This window comes from Cyprinodon tularosa, unplaced genomic scaffold, assembly GCF_016077235.1.
Source record: "Cyprinodon tularosa strain WSP-4 unplaced genomic scaffold, ASM1607723v1 ctg932, whole genome shotgun sequence".
NCBI lineage: Eukaryota > Metazoa > Chordata > Actinopteri > Cyprinodontiformes > Cyprinodontidae > Cyprinodon > Cyprinodon tularosa.
This window is the reverse complement of record NW_024039710.1, coordinates 71,279-97,066: the sequence shown is the minus strand read 5'-3', so window position 1 is coordinate 97,066 and position 25,788 is coordinate 71,279. Positions and strand designations below refer to the sequence as shown.

General features: G+C 39.5%; 1 protein-coding gene across 3 annotated transcripts in view; it reads left to right on the top strand.

Moving 5' to 3' along the window:
* The first annotated feature begins 1,774 nt into the window (after positions 1–1,774).
* Positions 1,775–25,788, top strand: part of LOC119776440 (phosphatase and actin regulator 4A-like) — a 56,330-nt gene continuing 32,316 nt past the window's right edge. Inside the window, exons 1-2 of one of the 3 annotated variants that reach the window (XM_038274832.1) lie at positions 1,775–2,089; positions 17,039–17,075. In XM_038274832.1, coding sequence (XP_038130760.1) covers positions 17,063–17,075 — 13 coding nt within the window. In that variant the 5' untranslated portion in view covers positions 1,775–2,089; positions 17,039–17,062. Of the gene's footprint in view, positions 2,090–17,038; positions 17,076–23,191; positions 23,471–25,788 lie in introns of those variants that run through there. The other 2 variants (XM_038274831.1, XM_038274833.1) reach the window with 2 other exon arrangements.

Below are 25,788 nucleotides of genomic sequence, written 5' to 3'. Positions count from 1 at the left end.
AACCCTTTGTAGTTTATTTGCGGTCAAAGGTGCCTCTACAAATAAAGACAAGTCAATTTTACAATCCACATTTCAGATTTTTATGCTTTGTTCATCTTAAAAATGCTCTATAATATTTTGTAAAACACAAATTGAATACAATGGTTGTAAATTGATATGTTAAAAAGACCAATGTACTCTGGCTATTTCGCATAAAGCTTTTCTATTATGTTTTTGTATAATAATAAAACATATTGTATCTAAAAGTGATTGGACAGAGGCACGTAAGGAAGCTCAGACACAAACAATAAGTGTAAGATTGAAATGATTGCAATATAATGGTTGATGTGGACTCCAGCTATTCTACACAAGTATAATGAAAATATTCCTGACACCTGCATACAATGCAACAAACAGGTATTTTTTTTTTATCATTGCATATGAGAGTGTAAACATATAATGTCTTTCTGGAAAGGGGTGAGGGAAATAATCAATAAAATGAAAGTATTCATATACCATTATCAGCAAAAATGATTTGTTTTGCACTTATACCCTCCTGAAATGCCTTTGAGAAGAAGGGAATACATTTTGCTTGACACCTGTTTGTTACAAGCATCTTATAGCTTTGTTTTGGAAAAAAATCCAAGCACCACATGTAAATGACTTGCTGAAAGAAATGGCATTCATTTGGATGGGATTAAACTGATTTCAGATATCAATGCATCCATAAATTTTCTGACACATTTAACCCCAAGTGTGGTCGCGAGGGTTGCTGATGCCTATCTCCAGCTGTCTACGGGCAAGAGGCGGGTTCGCCAGTCCATCACAGGGCAACCCAGAGACAAACAACCATTCACGCACACACTCACACCTAAGGAGAATTTAGAGAAGCCAATTAACCTGACAGTCATTTTTTTGGACTGTGGGGGGAAGCCACGGTGAAAATAAAAACGTATATACAACGTATATAGAGAAGGAGGCAAGCGAGAGCAGAAAATATCTGTGCAAGAAGCATTAAATCTGAGAGAAGAAACAAAGATTTGAGAGAGAAGAGAAAATATTTGAGAGAGAGCGCGTGTTTTGAGTGTGAGCATTATAAGTTTTGAGTGCAAGAAGATTAAATTCTTTTCTCAAATTGAAATTATGTGCTCTTAGATTATGGCAGGATAATTCTCCCATACTGAGCTTGTCTGCCTGGCTGTGTGTTTCCTTTTACAGTTGACTTTTGTATCTCTGCTTCTTTTTCTGTGTCTGCTTCTGTCTCCTTGAACCCTTTAAGGGAGTTTTTCCTCTCCACTGTGGCTACAAGCGTGCTGATTGTGAGGGATTGCCTTTGAGTCGATGCAATCAACTGGTTTTCCTTAGATAGAAAACTTTGAATAAATCGACTGAATGATCTGGTGAACTGGAAAGTGCCTTGAGATGATGTGTTATGAAGTGCGGCTATAGAAATAAATGATTAAAATTATTAAAAAATATTTGGAAAAAACATTTTATTTTCTCATACTTCAGGTTATATTTCTGTATTGTATACTTTGTTAGGAATGGAATGACGGGTTTAACTTTATTTATTTTTTACTTAAGTTGAAAAAAAAAAACAAAAACAAAAAAAGTTTCAGTGGCTAAATTTTAACCAGCCCTAAACCATTTTAACCACTTTTATGAACGCAACTTCACCCGACAAAGGTCATTTCCTCCGTAGGTCTTGTCACGTGGTTATTGTGGTTTACCCTGCTCGTGCCCGCGGCGCGTACTCGAAGCTCAGGTGAAGGAGCTCTACCCCGGAGAAGTGCGCATGCGCAAACAGTCTAATCTTTCCCCGAAGGTTAACGTTCAGTACCTTTTGACAGCGCATTGTCGACAAACAACTTTCCTTGTCCTCCTTGGACAAATTGACGGACTAGTTTATGAATTTCCTTACGCTGGACGTCTTCCTTACTCGCTTCAAAGTTAACTTTTTGACTTAATTTGGCTCGCGGATATTTTTTTTGTGGAGCTAGTTCCGCCTTGTGCTAATGGACAGCAGTTAGAGGACTAACCAGGACACCGAGGGGACAAAAGGCGTCTCCTTTCGGTAGGGTCCATACCCACACTGGTGAAGCTAGAGACGGTGAGTGGATGTTGTTCACACACTTCATAGTGAGCAGGGGTGAGAAGCAGGGTGATGTGTACTTTAGCTGACAAAGTAGCAGCAGTGGAGCAGCAGCCACCTGTTGCTGATTTATTTAGCTTTAGCTGCCAGCGCTCATGGGATTATCTTCATATCTTTATTCTTCTATTAAGTCAAGCTGTATCATATTAAAACAGACAGAATTGTGAAGTTTAAAAGTGTACTCCAAACTATTTCCTCGATTGTTATTCCAAAATGTCTGGTGTTTGTAAGAGCGAAGCTGCGTAGTTGTTCCAGTTATCTAACCTGTTTCTCATGTTTAAATCAGTTTAAACTGAACTGAGCCTCTGAGGTCGATTTATTTTCACAATCTAAGCCCAGGATGATCAAACCCACTTATTTCAACATTATACACTGTTAAAGTGTCTCCAATTTGCAGCTCCTTAATAAGGACTATTGAAAATAAAGCTCATTTAGCAATTAATTGCTACATAAGAATATGAAATCTACTAACTGTGGGGATTTCCAGATTGTATTGATAAAGGCTGATATGGCTGTAAAAATGACTGAGGTTTAATTATAAGGAGGAAAAAGGAATACCTGCATTTTTCCAGCCATTCCTGCACATTCCTTTGACAACGTCTTGTTCTGACAAGCACTGTTTTACCTTCTAAAAAAAACAGCAACACACCCGGTGGGACTGCAGAAAGATAAAAGGAGCTGCCTGTTATTGTGTTTGTTTCTAATTCACAGCACAGTAATCAGGTCAGTCATGTTTTGTTTTGTTTTGTTCGCTCACAGGTTTTACATTTGACAGAGATTGCTAGTCGGACTGCAGAAAGGATCAGTTGAGAGGGAGGATTGTTGGAATATGGTGCTGCTAAAGCTGTGTTGTTTTTCAGTAGGATATACTAAGACATTTCTTATTTTCATCACAAGAGCAAAAGCTTTGATGCAACAGTTTTATTTCTATGCCCCTTCTTTAAAATTTTTTAAAAATCCTTCCCCTTCTTAAAGGACCGTTTAGAAATATCAGCCGTGCTGCTGCCACCAACACCTTTCTTTATAGATGTTGGAGATCAGCCTGGCTGTGTGTTTCCTGGACGGGCCGCCTTTTACAGCTGCTTTTTCTATCTCTGCTTCTGTCTCCTTGAACCCCAGTGGGCCTCAGCAGATGGCCGCTCACACTGAGGCTGGTTCTGCTAGAGGTTTCTTCCTGTTAAAAGGGAGTTTTTCCTCTTCACTGTCGCTACAAGCATGCTTAGTGTGAGGGATTGTATTTGAGTCAATGAATCAATGCGATCAACTGGTTTTCCTTAGATAGAAAACTTTGAATCTATCTGACTGGATGATCTGGTGAACTGGAAAGTAGTGCCCTATAAAATCAGTTTTATTTTTTCCCAAATTCCGTTAAATTTTTTCCCAAATGTCATTTTTTGTGAAAAGCCGCTTCGCCATTTTTTTCAATGTTTTGATGGGGGAGGGGAAATGACAGAGCAAGAGGGGTTGTGTCACCCAGATTTGCATGCCCCGGTGTGCATCTCCCCCCGATGAACGTTCTTCTCCCACACAAAAACAGAATTCCGCGATTCCATCCGCGATTCCGTGATCACGGAAATTATAGGGCCCTAGTAAAGTGCCTTGAGATGACATGTGTTGTGAATTGGCGCTATATAAATAAATTGAATTTGATTGAATTCCCCCCATACCATCCCCGATGTAATTTTATTACTGAATGTGTAACATTTCTACTTTATGTTATCAGTAATGGCAATAATATTGCCCTTTTAACATTTGCTGGGCTCTGGCTCTTATGAGTAGCCTGAGCAAAATATGGTCTAAGAGCCCTACCATGACTATGAAGATGATCCCAGTGGGACATTTGTCTTCTGCATTTGTCCCTAACTATGCAGGGGGAGTGATAGCCATGCCAATCCAGGGACCTGACATGTAACAACCATATCATGCCATTTACTAGGCTATGTATGCTTCCAAAAAAGTAAAAAAACATTCCACTGGACTTTGTTTCCAAGTTTGAAGACGTTTCGCTTATCATCCATGCAGCTTTTTCAATTCAAAATGTCAGAATTAGCATTCAGTTATAAGCTTTATATAGTAGCCCAAAACATTGTTTTAGCTTAGAAAACATGCAAATTTAACCAGAAAAAAAAAAAAAAAAAGTTTTTGGGCGACTATAAACGACTTTGAAACTCTGCGCTAATTCTGACTTCAAAAATAAAGTTCAGTGGTTTTTTTTTCTTCCTTTTTTGGAATGACTATGACCTGGATGACTGAGAATCTTCACCAGCATGCCGTTATGTATGCTTATTATTATTCGCTTGCTTGCAAATGTTGCCACAGATCAACAATTAAAAAGACCTAGATCTGCTAAGTAGTTTTCGGTAATAGAGAATAACATAATTAATAAACTGTTTTTTTTTTATTTGGCAAAGTAGTTGTCCAGTTAGTACTTTAGTGTTGTTTTAAATGTGGGAGTAATATTCAGATCTGGGTGCCTTCATCAGTAATTTGTTGACAGCAGCTCATTGAAGTCCATGCAGTACTCTGTCATGCAAATTGCTGCTCAGCACCTCATTGCCAGCTCTGCAGAATGAGCTCAGCACAATGGATGATTGTGTTTCCTACAATTGTGAAGTGCATCGGCGGGGGGGGTCGGGTCAGATGATCAAACTAGGAATCCTCGAGAGTTCATCAAACCCCTGAGCCATCCATGCGGAAAAAATGGAGCATGGGTGGCTCATGACACAGAAGTGAAGTGGATTTTGTCTGTGTTTGGAATAAATGAGAGGCTGCTTCTCCTCTGGCAGAATTTTGTAGAAAAAACCAAACTGATCAGAATATTGTGGAAGATTTGTAGGGACCACTTTTTGACAGACTCCTAACTTATTTCATTGTAGAAAAGAATGTCAAAACCTACAGGTGTTCTGTCAAACCAGCATACCCCATCAGACGAGCATACCTATAGTCAATACGCATGGGCAAGATGTCAGATATGAGTTTATCCCTTTAGTTTTGTGCTAAAATAGACTTTAAACTACCTCAACAGGCGTGTATCCCTTTAGTCATGTACAGAAAAACACGATTGGGGGTCAGATCAAAAAACATCAAAACACTTTTTTGTGTTTTTTTTATGCTTCAAAAAACCCTGAAAAATAAGTCATTAAACTGCTTTTTTGTTGACTACACACCCATTGAGGTAGTTTAAAGTTTATTTTTTATACAAAACCATACGGATAAATCAAAGGGATAGACGGGTATTGACTATTGGTATGCTGGTCTGATCGGGTATTCTTATCAGACAGAACAACAGCAAAATATGTTCGCTGTTATCATTCGGGTGCCTGCAGTTTAGATTAAATACATGAAAAATGCCTTCCGCTTATCTTCGTGGGCGCAAACATTAGCGGAACCCAGAACAGGCGCCCAGGCCAGTGACAGCTGTTGAACAGGATTTCCAGGGACAGTGCAGCGCCTCTCAGCGAGGGTCTGAGCAGCTTCCACAGCAAAATAATATTTTAAAGCAGGATTAATTGACTGCAGAGATTAAGTTTTCAGGTGGATTTCTCACTGAAAAACATTAAAACTTTTTATCCACTGATCACAGCAAACATAGCAAAGACCTTAATGCGGACAAGCATCAAAAATGAAGCAACAGGAGCTTTTTTTGCTGCTATTTTTGCTGCTTCTAGCGCTTGCAGTCTGAACACATCATTAGTGCCTTCCTGTGATCTGTTTTAAAAGTCCTACTTTTACCTGAAGGATCTGTAGACATGTTTCAGCAGGTAGACAGTTCAGATTTTGTGCTTCTATTGATTTTTATCTTTTGTCATTGCGATGGAGATGGGATATAAAACTCCAAGTAGGGAACTGGATCTGGTCGATTTGTTTCCTTTGTAAGAACTATTTAAAAGACAGGATTTATATTAGAGCTGAGACAATTAATCGTGATTAATCTGTTATTGATATATACACTATATTGCCAAAAGTATTTGCTCACCTGCCTTGACTCACATATGAGCTTAAGTGACATCCCGTTCCTAATCCATAGGGTTCAATATGACGTCGGTCCACCCTTTGCAGCTAGAACAGCTTCAATTCTTCTGGGAAGGCTGTCCACAAGGTTTAGGAGTGTGTTTATGGGAATTTTTGACCATTCTTCCAGAAGCGCATTTGTGAGGTCGCACACTGATGTTGGACGAGAAGGCCTGGCTCTCAGTCTCCGCTCTAATTCATCCCAAAGGTGTTCTATCGGGTTGAGGTCAGGACTCTGTGCAGGCCAGTCAAGTTCATCCACACCAGACTCTGTCATCCATGTCTTTATGGACCTTGCTTTGTGCACTGGTGCACAGTCATGTTGGAAGAGGAAGGGGCCAGCTCCAAACTGTTCCCACAAAGTTGGGAGCATGGAATTGTCCAAAATGTCTTGGTATGCTGAAGCATTCAGAGTTCCTTTCACTGGAACTAAGGGGCCAAGCCCAGCTCCTGAAAAACAACCTCACACCATAATCCCCCCTCCACCAAACTTTACACTTGGCACAATGCAGTCAGACAAGTACCGTTCTCCTGGCAACCGCCAAACCCAGACCCGTCCATCAGATTGCCAGATGGAGAAGCGCGATTCGTCACTCCAGAGAACGCGTCTCCACTGCTCTAGAGTCCAGTGGCGGCGTGCTTTACACCACCGCATCCGACGCTTTGCATTGCACTTGGTGATGTATGGCTTGGATGCAGCTGCTCGACCATGGAAACCCATTCCATGAAGCTCTCTGCGCACTGTTCTTGAGCTAATCTGAAGGCCACATGAAGTTTGGAGGTCTGTAGTGATTGACTCTGCAGAAAGTTGGCGACCTCTTCGCACTATGCGCGTCAGCATCCGCTGACCCCGCTCCGTCAGTTTACGTGGCCTACCACTTCGTGGCTGAGTTGCTGTCGTTCCCAAACACTTCCATTTTCTTATAATACAGCTGACAGTTGACTGTGGAATATTTAGGAGCGAGGAAATTTCACGACTGGATTTGTTGCACAGGTGGCATCCTATCACAGTTCCACGCTGGAATTCACTGAGCTCCTGAGAGCGACCCATTCTTTCACAAATGTTTGTAAAAACAGTCTGCATGCCTAGGTGCTTGAATTTATACACCTGTGGCCATGGAAGTGATTGGAACACCTGATTCCAATAATTTGGATGGGTGAGCAAATACTTTTGGCAATATAGTGTATATATATATATATATATATATATATATATATATATATATATATATATATATATATTAGGGATGGAAAGGTTTTTGAAAACGGTCCGAACCGTTCGGTTCGACTGTCTCGGTTTGGTTCGCGTGTGTTTCGTTCGGTTCATGCGCTGCTCCTTTTTCTCATAGGGGAAGCGATTACACTCCAGAGCAGAAGGTGGCGGTACTGCGACCAAAGCCAACCACCAGTAGTAAACAAGAAGAAGAAGAAGAAGCGAAGCAGCTTAGCCAGGTGTAGCAGAAAAAATTAGTAGTTGTGCAGAATTATATGGGTATGGCGAGTGGGAAAGAACAGGAGTTGGAAGATGCGCCAGCAGCACTTTATAGGTCTGCTGTGTGGGACCACTTTGCATTAAGAGTGACCTACGATGACGGCGGAAAGAAAGTTGTGGACACGTTTTGTTTATGCTAACAGCAACATGACCAACATGTCATGCTAACCCCGAAATCCCACATAGCCCGTCAGCGCTCCACTCCGCTTCGTCCCGCTGCGCACCACAAAGCAAAAGCCTACAGCCTCCGCTGTGGCTCCCGTCTGCTCCGCTCTGAGTTCCTTGGAGATGGTAGAGGGCATGCGCCAGATGATTAAATTCAAAGCAGCAAAACATGTGGAAATGATCCAGGGTTTCCGCGGATCATTAAAAATAATTACAATTCATAAATTTTTTTGGATTATTTTTCATTAATTTCATAATTTTTTATTTTTCATAAATTTTTATTATTTCTTTTTTTTCGGTGTAACAATAAACATATACAGAACCGAACCAAAAACCGTGACCAGGAAACCGTGAACCGAACCAAACCGTGGATTTTGTGATCTGTTCCACCCCTAATATATATGTATAACATTTTGTATATAAGATAAAATATAATTTTCCTTCTGTTATTATGCTTTATCCAGAATTTTTAAGTGGAAGTGTTTGTTTCAGCTGATTTAATACTTTAAAAAAATCTTCTTCAAGGAACCTTTTGCTATATGGTCATTAATCAACTCATTGAAAGTATCAATCAACAGATTAATCGGTTAGCAAAATAATCGTTAGTTGCAGCCCTAGTTTATATTAACTTATTTTTTTTAAGAGGCCAACCTGAGGCAATTTATTTTTTTTTTTATCTTAAATTCCATGTACTTTGTCTCTAAAGGCTCACAGTCCATTTATGTAATGCCTCTACACCCCCTAAGCATTTTCTACTGGTTTGTGATAAGCAAGTAGAATTGCACAATATGTGAAATGGGAATTCTTGTTAAATTGTTATTGTACACTACTGCAACTACAAAGAACTGTTCAAACATCCCAGGTTTCTTACATGTTTAGCTTTTATTAAAATACCATTCCTGAAGGGACTCTATGTGCCTTCATTTAGTAGAGCATGGAGAGTGTTGCTGTAACTGAAGTGCTTAAGTTCAAAGATTTGATTTAGTTAATGGAAAAACAAAGAGTCAAGATAAGAGCGTGTGTGTGTGTGTGTGCGTGCGTGGGGGGGGGGTCGTTCCAATTTTAAGGTAAAGCGGGGGATACACTGTGACATTTTCAATCGTTGCACGCTGCTACAGTGTGGGTACAGGGTTTAAGAAACCACGTCGGACTTAGGTCCGCAGTGAGATGGCACTACTCGTCTATCCGGAAGCCAAACAAGTACAAGAAGAAGAGTGAGACGCGCTGCCTTGGCAATTTGTGCAATTTTGGGCTGAAAGCCCTTAAAAGAAAAGGCGACAACGTATTTGGACAAAGACATGGCTGAGCAAACGTGGCTATTACGGTCTGTCAATTTTACAGAAAGAACACCATTTCACCCGCACCCCTGCCATGCTTGTGTGTTTTTGTCTGAGAGGAAGAAGAAGTAGAAGAATCCTTGTTTGCCCACTGAGCAATTTGCCCACAACCACCTTACGACGGCCGACTGTATTTTAAACGTTTCTCCAGACCTTACGATTTCTGATCGGGAGGTGGTCGTTGGAGGCCAATTGCCCCTCGTTACCTCCCTTTATACTACAAGACGCACGAGGAGCGAGGATGCTTGGACACCGGCAATCGAAAAATTCTCACACAACTGGAGAATCGGCCCGAAAAGGGCAAAAAAACGTAGAGTGTAAGCCCAGCTTAAGACTGCCACCGTTATATATTATCATTGTATCCTGCAACAAGACATAAAACTCTTATTAGAATATGCATATTATATATAATGTTACATTTATATATATATATATATTGTATAATTATATATAAAATGTAACATACAAGTTACCAGATCACTCTCTCTTTTCTTTATACATGAATAAATTCATGCTTCTGATTGTAAGGAACAACATTTCAACGTTTACTTTTGATGGTTTTAACCTGACAGCTCCGCTGGAGCAGAGATCACAACCTCAATGCAGTTACTCCCAGATCACTTTCTCTGATTGGTTGACTCAGTCAGTTATACTCCCGCAGCCATGTGTCGCAGTGAGCTTTTCACAGTTTTGATGCAGATATTTTTTTAATTATGCCCAATTTTGGAGCGGGGTCTGTGCTATGTTATTCCACGCCGCAACGCATGGGGACAATCAGGAACTAGCTGTGGGTCCAGATACGGCCCAGGCAGTGAGGAAGTGGAAAAAAGCAAGGGGCTAGTGACAACAGAGGAACAGGAGGGTGAAAAAGACCGGGTATCCAGGTGGAAAAAGGGTTCCTTGCGCACGTCACTCTTCTAGCTGGTTCATCCTCACAAGCTGTTTTCCGCAATGGTGGTCTTACAAACGAAACAAGCTGGTAAGGTACCAAACAGGAAATACGCATAGAGTAGAGCGGATGATATGAGCAGTCGGAGACCACCTTCAATTTAGGTGCACCAGAGTGTCTGCGGAAGGGATGGCGGCATATCTGCGTTAACTGCGACTAAATGAAAATGCACACAGGATGATTGATTACTAATTTAATTTATGAGTCAAACAATGCAGCCACATTCGTAAAATTTTCAAATTTTACATTTCAAATTAAATTTTGGTATGTATTTGCTGGGGTGCATTTTGAAAAATAAATCTCAAATGTCTTTTTCTTTTTCATTTTAAGTAAAAGGATGAGCGGTGTTGATGAAGAAAATTAAAATGCAAACAGGATTATTGATTACTAATTTAATTTATGAGTCAAACAATGCAGCCAGTTTCTTAAAGTGAAAAAGCATTTCTGGAAATGAAATATGGTAACAATTTGCTTCCATAGTGCAGCAGAAGTTCAAGTGCTTATAATGCTCCCAGATGTGCTGTGCCAGATGGTGAAGACGTGCTTCATTCCCTATCAGCACCCATCAATACAGGTCCACAATAGACTTTGAATGTAAACTGGCTTCTCTTGACGCTCTAAACACGTTTGGTTTGAACACAGCATAAAGCCCCTTGTTTTAGACCAGTGTATGCCTGACGTCCGAAAAATCTGGCAAAAACGATGTCATATGTTGGATAAGTTATGGTTACGTTTTGTGTAAGTTATGAGGACACTGAAGTACGCTGAAGCACGCTGAAATACGCTGGCACGGCTCGACATACGGCGAGTACGTCCCAACGTATGCCAGCGTATGCCACACGTGGGGCATTGGTTATTGGTAAGTTATCTGAACCTTAACATACGTTAAGAAGTTACTCATAAGTCGCAGCATCTAGCTTATCCAAAACCTATGAGTAACGTGTGCATAACATACGCGCAACTTATCAAGAAATGATCTCCAACGCATATCCACATATTTGACGTGTATTGGCAGCGTTTTGGTATAAAGAGGGTTCATAGAAACCGTCAGTTCTCCTCCAGACTTCATCTCCATCATAGGGTGAGCGTGAAGGTGAGGGTGATGGATCCTCCCTGCGTTCACGACTACAATAAACAAACTTCCTAAAAGACATGATGCTGAATCTGCTGCAACTGCAAACCTTCTTTCTTTCTTTTTTCTTTTGTTTATTCTTCTTTATATGGCGGGCGGTAGAAAGCAGCTAGGTTAATACCAGAATCAAAGAAATCTCTTTATGATGACCGCACTCCTCTGGGCGCACTGCGCCTGAGGGGGGCAGCTTTAACTGATGCTTCGTAATGCCGCTGTGCGTTATGCATATGTTAGGCTGTCGTTGGCCATACTCTCTAGACTAGTTATAAATACACTACGTATACCCCCAAAATTGAAAAAATACATAGAAAGTTCAGCATATGCCAGCGTTTTAGGATGCTTGTGTACAATTGCAGAAGGCTCAGACCTTACACTGATTGTTGTATTTTGGTCCCAGTCCACTGTTTTCATTCCATCAGCTGTTCTGTTTTTTCTCAGTATCCCTGATAAATGTGAAGAAGTTGTCCCTCTCACATGTGAACGTGTCTGGATACTGCTGACGGATCCTATTACCAAACCTGAAAATCTGGCTGCCATTTCAACCTTTGTGCTCAGCTTTTTCTTTTTTTACTGCAGGGACAAACATTATGCCCTTGATTTTGTTTCTAAAACATGGAGGCCGAGCTTTGAAGCCTGTGAAAATCAGACTACAGCTTATCACCTTCTCAGCCTTCGATACAGTGTAAACGTTGTACTGACTGGATGTCAGCTTGTGTGTTTAGCTCCTTTCACACGGAGCAGACCGGCTCAGCTGCTCTACTTTTCCTGACGTTGCTGTCTGTACGCAAACAAGCTGGTGCACATTAACTCGCCTCACTGTTTGCTGTGCTGCAACATCGCAGCGAACACTTTTGAGAAGCAGAGTTGGCTTCTCATATGACTCGACTTAACCAGTGAATTATTTGTGAGTTTAAATTAGTATCAACTTCTCTTTTCTTTATCTGAATAATATAGAAGCACTTTTTAGATAGGTTACAGAAACGGGTGTTAAACTTAATAAAACTCTCAGATTTAGTTTTGTGTTAGTAGTTCAGATTGATGTGATGTACGGTTCAGATATGAACAGTGGGCTCCTACTGCTTCCTGTGTGAACATTTTAAAGAACTTGTCAAACCAGCTTGACTAAACCAAAGTTGTCCTGGGATAGATGTTAGCGGGCCCAACAGAACACTGACTAGATCATAACAAACTAGCTTCCCATTGTGAAGAGAAGTCAGACGGAAATTCTTTACTGATAATCAACGGCCAGAGTCATAATGATTTTATATTTGTCTCCTCATCCGTTTGGTTCTTCTGTATTTACATAAAGAATGCTGGTCGTCCTGTTACAGAGTCTGGTGCAAAGAAAGAAATACTTTTCACATTTAAAACGTGTATCTAGACTACGTAAGAACAAGCATAATCCTAAACTAACTGGATGAGTTGAGTAGTAATGATCAGTGATCCGAAGTTGTTTTAGACTGACTCCCTGACATAACTAAGGCAGATTTCCTCGTAAGAGGTTCATGCTATGTGTGAGTCATCTGGGCTGGGTCTTAAACATTGGTGCCTTGCCAAAGGGCAGGTCGATACTGCTCAAAGGACCAACCTTAGCACGCCTACTGGTTATGACCAATTGTAAACGGGAGCAGCATTTAAACTGTTGTCATGCTGCCTTTACTGACATAAAAAAATTTCACTTTGTTGCCATCAGCTGCTCTTTTTGCCCTTGTCACTGTGATCCCTTTATCCAACCCAAACAGCCACAAGCTAATAATGGCTCTTAAAGCTGTAGGACACGTGATTTAACCAGCTGTTTTATGTATATTTTGATGCAGAGTTTTTGTCAGTATTTTCAATATTTCTATTCAATGTTATCATCTTTTTACTGTGTGATAAATTCTGAAAATGTTAGATTAAAAATACACAAAAGCAAATAATTGGGGTGTTGAATAGTTCAAGGTCTTTTTCTATAAACAAAGGTCAGTACTGTAATAGAGCAGCAGGTCATACAGGAGAGAACCAGCTTTTCTGGTCAAGTATTACAAAAATAGAATTTTCTGAACTGTACAAAAATGTTTTAAAGAGGTAAAAAAGAATCTGTGCACATCACTATAGCTTCTGGGATTCGTGGTAGTGGCAGCATCATTATTTGGTTTTGCTTCTTCTTAATGGTAATAATTGAACGTCATGATCTCACAATGATGAAATTCACTTCTGCATTTTAACCTGTCCCCTTGGAGCAGTTGGCTGCCACTGGGCAGCACCTGGGGAGCAATCGGGGGTTAAGGATCTTGCTCAGGAACTCAGAGTAGAGGCTGTGGGGATTGAACCAGGTACTTGCAACCTTCTAAGAGCAGATCGTACTGCTCTGACCACTGCCACTGCAGCAGAAATAAGAAAGTTTGTTAGAAATTATGAGAGATAAGGAAAATCCTGGATTAGTCCCAGTTAAAGCCTGACTTAACTTTCTCATAACAAACATTCTCAGAAGGCACTTCAGTAAACAGCAGTGATTTGAGAGGCTGTCATACCTAAAGTGGACTGTAGATAGAGAAGTTCTTTCTTTAGGAATGAACTAAAGGCGAGGTCACATTTCCAGATTGTCCCTCTTGCGTTGTGGCGTGGAATAACAGCGCAGACCAATATCTGGCATAAATCAAAAATATCTGCGACAAGCTCACCGCAACACACTGCTGCAGGAGGATAACCAGCCCTTAAGCCCACAACTACTGGTGTTTTTGCTCTATTTATTAAAGTGGAAATGAATGTTAACCAAACTAACTTAATTTCGGAGATTGCGTCTAGCTATAATCAATTCTTACAAACTAAAATACATTTTTTGTCATGTTGCAGTACTCCAAGCGGTGATGCCCTGATTAATTTCTGGTTTTGCTTACCAATTCATTGCTAATAATATATTTAGTCTGTTGGAAACACTGAAAAAAAGGACTCATAAAAAAACAAAACATGAATATATCTTTAATACATAATGTTTTACCTATAGTCTGACTTATGACCTATTTTCCTATCTTTAATGAAGGCAACACATTTTCAACAAGTTATTCACTTAATTTGTTTCTCCACTCTTGGCCTCCTCTGCTGCCTCTGTCTTTGTTGTAACAGCCTTGTTGAAATTATATTCCCAGATATTTAACTAAGTCACATGACCTCACGTTTTGCTGAGCTGGCATCAGAGAGAACTGTATCTCAACTATTTTGTTTTGCTGTATAATGTTGCCTCTTTTCTAACTCCCATGGAGGAGTCATGAATCCTTTCAGTTCCTCTTTGTCCTCTCCTGTCCCCTTCCTCTCTTCATTTTCTATCCTCCTGCTCAGAGTCATGTCTTTGCAACATAACAGTTTTTAGAAGTTCCTTCCTGAGCGCTTGTTTCTGTTGTGTCAGCACGACACTGCACACGTGTTCAATAGAGCAGCTTATATCACTATTGTTATGTTTAATTCATATATAGATATCTGCATATTTACAAGTCATGCTTGCCAAATAATCGTGTTTTAAAGCAATAACAAAATAACGGACAAAATGTTTTGAAGCTAGTGATATTTCACAATGAGCATGTTTTTAAGAGTAACAGTTGATAAACTGATGCCGCTCCGAACACCTCGGCTCAATTACAAATTTAGCTGCCGATTAATTCAATAACTGATTAATCAGGACTTCTCCAATTCAAGTGTAGAAGAAGTCTGATCCAGACGTCGATGGCTATGTTTACAAGAAAGAAAAATGTCATGATCTGCTTTAAATGTGTTCGGATGAAAAAAAAAAACCTTACACTTAGACAACTTTTATGGTAAATTTTTTATAACATTTTTTTGGGGGCTTTCGGACAGTGACTGAGCAGCAGCTTAGCAGTGAAATTAATATTTTAATTCCATAAAATGCAGGAGTGATCAAATGTAAACAGTGTGGGAGAAAAAAAACATGGTACAAAAAACGCATTGATATGGAAGTTTAGAGCATTTCAACTAGGGGTGTGCAAAATAATCGTGATGATGATGCATCGTGATTCTAATTTTCGTGATCTACTGCATCGATTCTTGATGCCAAGAATCGATTATTAATTTTAAAAAATGAATAAATACAATTGCATGAATGGTTTGGCGAACATCAGCCAAAAACAAGTGCAATACCACTTCCAGTCCAGTAGATGTCGCTGCAAATGTGTTGACACACTGCCTTGTGTCACAAGCATTTCCGGCTGTGGGATACTGTGCCGAGTCATTCAAAAACAAAACATGGAGGAGAAAATATTGCAATGCATCGCAATAATTCAAGTATCGTGATGCATCGTGATAGAATCGCATCGTGGCCTGTGAATCGTGATTTGAATCGAATCGTGACTTCTTTGGCAATACCCACCCCTAATTTCAACACAGATATGTACGGTAAAAATATACAGTATTTTGGTTTCATCTTATCTGTGAAATGCAGAGTCTGTGACTTGATTTGGAGTTTTTTCGACAGTTCAGTTGTCTGATAGCAGTGGGGTAAAAGCTGTTGCAGGATGGGTGGGGGCAGGTGATCTCTCCTTATCCTCTGCAGGAAGTACATGCGCTTCTGTGTCCTTTTGTCCAGTGAGGCGGTGTTAACAGTTCAGGTGAGGGTGTCTGTAATCTGCACACCCAGGAATTTGGTGCTGCTGAGCAACTCCGACGGGCTCCTTTCCTGGTCTGATCCTGGATCCAGGCCTCTGCTGTCCAGCCTGGACACACAGAGAATGGTTTTATCTAATATGGACCAGAAAGCCCTTTACAACGGCTGCACAAAAGCAATAAACCAAAGACACCTTCAGAACCGGCTGCTCTGCATCTGGACAGAAAAGCTTCAGAAAAAAAGCATCCCAGTGGAGGACTTTATTCAAGCCTCCAACCTGGTGATCTCCAATGGAGGATTTCACACGGTGCCATCGCCACAAACAAATTTTTATTGCTTATTAATTGGGGTGTTTCAAACAAGTGACCTTTTTGCAGTCTGTTTGAAAATGCGTTCCACATTTTTATGGAATGCACAAGACCAAAGACTATTTTTAGCCTTTTTATTAGTGCTTTTAGTCTTTTTGGGATGGTTTTTACAAACGCTCTTTTTATAGGGCTTGTTTTAAGTCAATAATTGTTTATATGTTTTGAATTGTGTAAATAAAGTGTTGTTAAAAGTCATTTTACCTTAATATGAATAACTGGATCCTTTCAAGCGTTTACCTGCATGCAGATTGATTGTCAACATAAACCTCCCTATTTAGACGGATAACAATGTATCTAACAGCCAGTCACTTATGTCCGACTGAAAGTAGCTTATGTGTTGCACAACTCTGTAACTATATGAAGTAATTTCCCTGATAAGAAGAACTAGATTTGCTGGAGTCTTTTGATAAATTCTTAAATACCAATGTAAAGTTCAGGTCATAATCCCATCAAAAAGATTTCTGGATTAGTGTCGCACTGAAGCTTTCATGTTAATGTCTGTTTTTTTCAAAAAAAATTTCTCATTGTGTCTTTAGTGGATTCTGTTTAATGAAAGTCTAAACTTTGCATCTGGCTTTTAAAATATTTGTTTCTTTCACTTTTTTTCTGTTATAAGTAAAAAAAAAAAAAAAAAAAATGTATCAACAATGATATCCAGCACAGGATTAGATACAGAAAAACAGACCCCAGCTATAATATTACCACTACCTTGGAAGTTTCAGCATAGAGAACTAATCTGCATCACTATGTATAATATTGTGTTTATAATCGGAAAGAGATTACATCAGATGTACAGTATAATAATGTCAAATGACCATTTCCTGTGAACAGCTGCGTTAACTTTGTTCATCTGTTTCAGGTACTGATTGCTGAGTCTCCTGTGATGGAAAATCCTGGTAAGAAAACCTCTAAAATATTACCACTCTATAAAGGCAAATGTTCAGTGTTCAAACTTCTTCACACACATTTATTCTTTGTACATAAGAAACCTGTAGATAAGCGCTTAAAAGATTAAGCTGAATTACATCAGTCTTTTTTTTTTTTTTCATCCGTCTGCTGGAGTAACAGTTTGTTTTAAGAAGTGAGATACTTCAGACGCTGAAAGCTACATTTTGGGTTTTAAAATTTTAAAATTCTATGGCAAATCTTTCCAATAGGAAACGCTCTTAAGGAGTGAAAGGACTTACAGCAAAGCAGACATTTCCCAGTGTCAATATTCAGGATTAAGTGTAGAATAGAGATAAAGTTATCAATTATGAATTCATCTAAAATTGATTGTTTTTGTTTTTTTATTTTAAAAAAGAAAAGATAAATAGAATATGCAAAATACTTGTACTTTCCAGTATCACCATATAAAACTATAAATTTAAAGAAAAAGTCCAGGCTTCAAGGGATGATCAATGGATCATTATTTATATCTAAAACTAATATGTTCACGGTCATTTAATGAATTTAGCATTATTCACTAAAAAAATAAAAAGAATAATTTTCGCTTTGATCAGTGAATCCGGGAGCGGCAATTTTTGCTCAAATATAGAAACACCTCACTCCTGACATCTTCTGGCATTGACGTCACGGACTTCACCATTGAAATTCAGCAGAGCTATAGTGAAACTGACAATGCCCACGTGCATGGCAGTTGGTTTTGGAATACATCGGGTAAAAGTCAAAAGAAAAAAAGAGTTATTTCACCTTTCCGATTCTTAATCCTCCACGGACGGCTTCGTCGTTGGATTGCCAACTTGAAGAGGGAGGATTTGCCATCAAATTTCTGGCCAGAGAAAAAACACGTAATATGTAGCCAACATTTGTCATTTATTTTTCATGTTGCACCAGTACACTTAATGAGCAACATGTACTTGTGTGCTTGTTTGTTCTTAATATAAAATTTTTTTTTGTCCGATTCATCGATTAATTGAAAAAATAATCGGCCGATTCATCGATTTTTAAAATAATCGTTAGTTGCAGCCCTAGTAACGAGTAATCTAACTAATTACTTTGACTGTAACTATACCATTGTTATCATTGCAGACACCCCGTTACTGCGCGTTACACAGGTCGCACAATGAACCTCTTTTCATGATAGGACTCGTGCGCTCCTTGTCATGAGAGAGGGGAGGATGAGACTGGCTGATGTATAGTGAGATTCCGTCTGTCACTTGGGTAGGTGGGTGTTTCTGCTGGTGGGTGTTAACGTACAGCACACACAGAGAGATGGAGAGTGAGGATGACTCCAGCAGCAAAACAGCGTTTTCCACATGGAAATACTGGTGTTACATCGAGCTGCGTTTCCCCATCACATACGGTTTCCCCTGCATCTCCGCACAGCGCAGGCGGCACGATTCACCGTGCAAGCGACAGGAAATGCGCATGCACGCTAAAGGCGCGCAACAATCGCCCTGTGCTCGCGCCACAGAACTATGGAGAGCGTGAACATTCAAATGACAGCCTATATGGAGAAAAGGAGAAGGATGGATGGATGGATGGATGGATGGATACTCTGCCTTTTCAACCTACTGTATTTTTTATTTTAAACATTATTTGATGGCCTTTGTGGCAGGGATGGAGATCCATATTTTATGTCACACACAGAGTATACATCTAGATAGATAGATGGATAGATAGATGTTGCAGTATCAATAACAACCCAAACACACAGGATTTCAGAATTGGACATCCCCAGTTATTAATTTCATATACTCACCAGATTTGAATGCCCTGTTGAAAATCATGGCGTTCCCCCCTGATGTCATTTACGTTGAGTTGCAGTAAATGCAAAACTCTGCAGGTTCTTGTCTTTGTCGTCCACTCTATTCAGCTGGCTTTGGAAACACACAGTGAGAAGGTGGGGGCTGGGTGGTGAGGTGAGAAACGCAAAAGTAACGCAATAGTTACTTTTACTAGTAACTAGTTACTTTTATTGTGGAGTAACTCAGTTACTTTTTGGGAGAAGGAACTAGTAACTATAACTAATTACTTTTTCAAAGTAACGTGCCCAACACTGATAATAATAGCTCGTGACAAACACCAGATAAAGCACTGGGAGTTGATCAACAGCCGATACCGCACCGTGACGTCACTAACCAGTAGGTGGCAGTAGTGTTCTTTGACAAACATGGATGCCTCCAGTAAAGCACATTCAAATGAAAATTACTCTTAATTAAATACACTTATATTTTTTTGAACAGTATGTAACGATTTCATGTTTAAAGTACTTTCAGAAGTTTGTATTCTGAATATGACCAGACTTCTACTTGAAATGACATAAAGGCAGACATTTTCCAGCATTCATTTTCAGGATTAAGAATGGAACAGAGAGGAAGTTATCAATTGATGAATTTATCTACAGTTGATTGACCTTTGTATTGTTATATTTTTGTAATAACGAAAAGATAACTAGAATATGCAAAATACTTGTACTTTACAATCTAACTGTATAAAATGATAATTTTAAGATGGGACATGTCTCTCCAACATGCAGTTGGATTTGAAGTGGGCGCTAACTGTGATTCAGTTCTCTGTTTTTAATGTAATCCAGTATTGATTGGTTGGAAAGCCTTTGTGTATTAGCCAAGCTCTAAAACATGTGATTCTGGTTGCTCACAGAGAAATGTTGAAAGTTGGCTTTATAAGGTACATTAACTTACAAAAAGATTTCCTTGCATAAATGTATAGATAAATAAATACATGAATGAATATAGAAATAGAGACACCAATGAATGTATAAATGCATAAATAAATCATTGAATAAATAAATTAATATGTTTTGGTCGTTAAAAAAAGCTGACTCTATATTTTTTACTTTTATTTTTTTATTTATTTATTAATTTATTCATGTATTTTCTCCTTTTTTATACATTTCTGTAGTAATTTATTTATTTTAACATTCATTTATTTCAACATTTCTTTATTTACACATTAATTTTGTTCTACAGTTAGAGCAGCTAATAAAGCGAAAAACATTCCAAAAATATTGACATTGTGCTTTTAAGGGAAAAAAACTTTAAATCCAGTGTAAAAACTAAAGTTAGCTTCTTTTTATTTATCAATCGGTGAATTGGAGATAAAAAGAAGGTGTGGGCGTTCAGGTTTTACTGTATGGCACGTTTTTATCACTGAAACCTGCTGATAGGTCGCCACACACACCTGCTGGTTTTTTCTTACAGCCCCACACGGCCTTGAATCTATTTCACCATTGACCTCAATCATTTAACAAGCTCTACGTATCGCTGCACACTTAGGTTGCAGCAGGGCTCTTCTTCTCTTGGCTCAGTTGGTGCAGTGCAGTTGACATTGTTGTGGTGAAACATCCAAGATGGCTGTGAAGTCTTTATGTATTTGTAAGTAAACCTGTTTTTTGTATATGATGTATAAACTTATTGACTTTGCTTTTATCTCAGTGCGGCTGGTATCTGATATCTTGAGGTTACGTGATTAAGCAGGGCAGGGTGCCATTAGTGCTTTAGTAATAAGAAGGCCACGATGAGGACAGCTTAAGGAAGCTTGATGCACTCCTCTCTACCATGACGTGTGGTTGCTCAGTAAAAATAAACTCCATTTCCTCATCAGCTCTGTGTTAGAACGGATTTTGTGATCTCAGCATACAGTTGTTAGACAGCAGCAGTGACTGAGAGCATGTTTGGTTTTGCTGTCACACAGCTATATTGTCATAGGCTTTTTTTGGAAGAGCCTGTTTGCTTTGTGCTCGTCCTTAGAATAAAATACAAAGGAAGGCTCTCATTTGTCATTATCGCTGTATAATGAAACTGATTCAGCTTCCACTATCCTGTTTAGGAAAGTAAATAAGGATTGTAAAAAAGGCACACAGTTAATATGGGTTGAAAAACTAAATAATCAAAAATGAATACATGTGTAGCTTTGCTCAGATCTATTGGTCTTTTTGTTAGATTTTTAGACCAGCAATGTTTTTTGTTTGTTTACTTGTTTTTTTGTGCTCGTTCTGTTCTTCAGGTAAAAATATAGATTGAAAATTAAATATTTAAGAAAACTAGGACGGTGTAATATCTTTTTCTGTGACTGTATAGATGGATGAATAGCAGTATGTTTCAACAATATTGTACTCGTTTGCTGCAGCAAAAGGAAATTAGGATGTTGAATCTATAACAAAGATTTTGGACTTGTTAAGATGATAGAGATCGCTTGAAGATATTTATGGAGTGTAAAGGCCCACAAAGAAAAACTGTTCCTCAGTCTGTTTACAGTTCATGAGCCTGAACCTATTTCCAAAAGGCGGATGGCTGATCATGTGATGTTCAGGGTGCCAAGTGACCTTAGTGACCCTCAGCAGTGGGTCAAGGACTTAGTGCTGTAGGTATCAATATCATGGAATTAGACAAACAAAACCTCAGTATTCCTGGACCGTTGTCTGAACTACTAACTTGTACCAAAAGCTGCCTTGTGATCTTGCATTCCTGACATGGGAGAGTAATGAAGGTTACCAAGTTGCAGCACTTTAAATGGCCTGTAGAGGGAGCTGGAGAACTACAGTACAACTTGATGTCTTATGAGTAATACAAGCATGATGAATGATTAAGCATTGCTTTCGGTTTGACTCACCTCCATCAGTTTCTGTTGAAGAAATCATTTAAATGGACAGCAGGGGGCTGAAGATGAATAAATATTTGAAAGGTGTAGGGGAAGTGTTAAAGGAGGCCTTAGAATATGAAGTACCTGAGACCTGCTCTTATATTTGGCTAATATGACAGAAGAAAAGAGCTGGTATAGATGAATAATAAAAGCCCTACAAGCAGCCAGCAGGAAAACTATAACAAGACAGTGGCACAAAGTGAAAGAAATGTTTGACATAGAAAGATTAACATGTATAGTACAGACCAAAAGTTTGGACACACTTTCTCAATCAAAAAGTTTTCTTTATTTTCATGACTATGAAAATTGAAGATTCACACTGAAAGCATCAAAACTATGAATGAACACATGTGAAAGCTCATCAATAGATGTATGATCAAACCAAAAATGCGGCTACTTTAAAGAACCTAGAATATAAGGCATATTTCAGTTCCAAAAAAATTAAAAACCAAGACATTCAAAATGTCAGGAATATCTCGGACATTTTGAATTGAAAAAGCTTCCTGGATGGGAAGCGAAACGTCGTCAAGCTTGGAAACAAAGTCCAGTGGATTGTTTTTAATGACTATGACCTGGATGACAGAGCACCTTCACCAGAATATTTTCAGTTGTTTCACACTTTTTGTTAAGTACGTGTTAATTCATCGTTTTATATTCTAGTGTTATGTTATAGGTTCTTCAAAGTTTTGTTTGCTTTGATTACTGCTTCACACATCTCTTGATGAGCTTCCACATGTGTTAATTCACCGTTTTGATGCTTTCAGTGTGAATCTTCAATTTTCATAGTCATGAAAATAAAGATAACCTTTTAAATGTGGTAAATTTTATGAAGGTATCATGGATGGTGTTTTTATTCCCAATCATTTCAGTGTAAGAAGCTCTTACCAGCTCATGTCTTCTTTCAACCTCTTATTAGTGCATTCCAGTATGAGACATGGTCTTGGAATGATACCAAGCAGAAGCCAAGTTGCTAATATTCAGCTACAGTCATCATTCTACACATAGGACATAGTTTCAAAGGACAATCGTCCTAGTTACAGTACACCTGCATTGCGACACTTCCTGTTCTCGGTCACTGCGTTCCACCTCGGTCTGGATCACCTTCTGCTTTCTCAGGTTACAGCAGCCTGCAGAGCCAATCCTGTTCCTTCAGGGACCAGGTTTTTGTTCTCACTGGAGAAATAGTGCAACATCAAAGGACGTGCAGGCTGCTGGGGGGTGCAAATCCCTTAAGGCTTGGTGTTGCTGGCTGGCCCGGTCAAACCTCAATGCCTCTGCCGGACTACCTTTCCTGTGTACCCTATTCAGAAAGTCAGAACTACATGAGGGAGGGACCTAAAAGCTTGGAGAGGGAGGGAGTGTGTTTGTGTTTTAAAGTGAGAAGACGAAGGAAGGAGGGTAGGAAGAGGGAGGGAGAAACCAACTGAGTAACACAAGCTGAGAGAAGGGGGGAGGGCAGGGCTTTAGAGCCAAGAGAGACTGAACACCTCCAGTGAGCAGTCAAGACAGTAGTTACAGTAGTTTGGTCTGTTTGGAGAAGAGAGAGTTGGAGTAAGGTTTTGGGCTCCTGCCGTGGGCCTCTAGAGAGGCAGTGCCTGGCAGGCCGACAGGGACGGGCGCCGTAGCATGGGACACAATGCTAGCAGCGAGAATGTGGCCCAGCAACCGGACAGACACAAACCTGGTAAGACTCTTGAACCCTGTCAGGATAAACACGTAACAGAATGACCTGTCATGCGTTTCTTCAGTTTTACCCAGCTAAGCGCCATCAAGAGCTTAAAGACGAGCAGGTGTTTCTAAAAGGCTTGAGAAACGGGAGGGTGGCAGGTACAGACAGGTGGAGAAGAATGTATGCAGATGGAATGTAGTGATTGTGAAACCTCTGTTTGCACACAACTCTCTGTGTGCTTATAGCAGCAGATGTTAAATCACATTGGAGGATCAACAGCAGTCAGCAGTCCTCACTTTTCTACCTAATCATCTTTTTTTTTAATCCATTTTCGTCTATGTCAAATATTTCTCATTAGTCTTTGTCTGTAAAACATATCCAATCTCTAAGGTGATTTATTTGTAATATTCCAGTTGTATGTTTGCTGACTGCAAGTGGAGGAGTAGTGTGAAACTTCACTGTTACTTGACGATATAGCCCTAGTTACATATTGACTCACCAACTCTGGTGTATTTTAGACTTTGGTTTTTCTTTTCTGCATATTTGGTTTGAAAACGTCATGTGATTGGCATGAGTCAGATGGGGCTTGACCATAGGAATACAGGGAGGTAAATAAGTACCAGCTGGTCGGTGCTGTGTTCACGCTTTTATCAGCACACTGTGTTTAAATGGCTGAGTGATGACAGAAGAATGAGTTTTAGTTTTTTTGTTTTGTTCCTGATGCTACAAACTATTTCTGCTTCCAGATTGTTTTACAAGCAAATACTTTAAGATAACTCATTGGTCAATAATTAGTTTTCTCTCTGAAAATGACCTGAATTCCAGAAACTATCTGTAGCTAAAGACTTCTTTCAGTTATGCTGTTGTCAAACTCTGATCTCATCGCACTGGTGCAAGAAAAGGCTTTGGAAGGCAATGATTTCAGTTCAGTGAGCTCAGCCTGTCCACAGGAGGTTTTATCTTTGCAGAGTGTTAAAATAAAGTAGTGAAAATAAATACAGAAATGTTGAAGAAAGTAGAAAATATCATTTTACTATTAGTTACTATTTGAAAGATTTTGATAAAAGCAGGCCAAAAATGACTTGAGTTTTGAGAAACGATTATTTTTTCCTTTGTTTTATCAAGGTCAAAAATTTTTCCCCCCATGTTGGAACGAGTTGGCATTCACTTACTTTTACTGTCCTGTAATATTTCACAGGGTTTGAACCTAAAGAGAGAGGGATCTTTGACCATCACTTACTGCATATTCTCTTTACTGCAGCCTTCGTCCTTTATCACCTCAGCCTACATTTTCTGTCTAAGTTTTCTGAGGACAGTTTTATTTGGGTATTGTAACAATCTCTCTCCTATTAGGGGATAAAAGATATTGTGCAGGATTGTCAAGAAGACCCGCCCTCTCCAGTTTAAAAAATACACATGCACAACCCTAAGAGGGAACGCCTATTAAACGCGTGGAACCGCTCTGATGATGAGCATGTATGAGCCCATTTCTCCTTGTGCACGCCCTGTTTAAAAGTTGCTGTTCTCATCGCTCATACAAGCTTCCTGTGTCTGAACGTACGCCCTAACCCCTAAATCCCTCAATCACTATACACAGCGCGGACTATATAGTGGACTTTATAGCGAACTCAGTTAACTTACCGTTTGGACAGATGATCACCTTTTTTTGCTCGTCGTTGGTAACATAACTCCTCCACTGTGCAGTGCCGGCGCCATTCTTGTTATTAGTCGCCGCCGTCGGGTAGCGACAGGGCCGCTGTGATAGCAAATCCTATAATGCTTTGCGAGGAGAGCTCTCTGCACAAAGGCATAAATCTGCCTCTTTCATACACTCTGTGGACACTTTTTCTCTTACGACATTCGGCCATTTTCTAAGAACCATGGTGAGAAAGGTGACCTTCAATGACTGTCTGAAACTGTACCTCACCACACATGTGCGTCTGAAAGTGAGCATGAGCAGAAAAAGATAGCTAACGGGGCGAGCACATAGGACGGCCTTACTTAAACATATCACCAGAATGATTAACAATTAGGAGGACCACTTATTTAGATAATCCACCCGGAAATAAAATATCGTCTACTATACCTGTAAGGAATCAGTCATTTTTTGTTTTATCTTAGAGTCCCTCAGTTTGTGGTATTTTAAAGTTCATTTACCATGCTCTCTTTAGTTTCCCGTGATTTCTGATGAGGAACCTTCATAGATTCACCGTCAATAGTAGCCGTTGTTGCTTTTCATCAATAGTTTTACATCAAACCTGCCTTGAGTTCTTGTTACAACTCTCTGTTTTTTCCATTACCTAACCAAGGTTTATAGTTAAACCTGAAGTCTC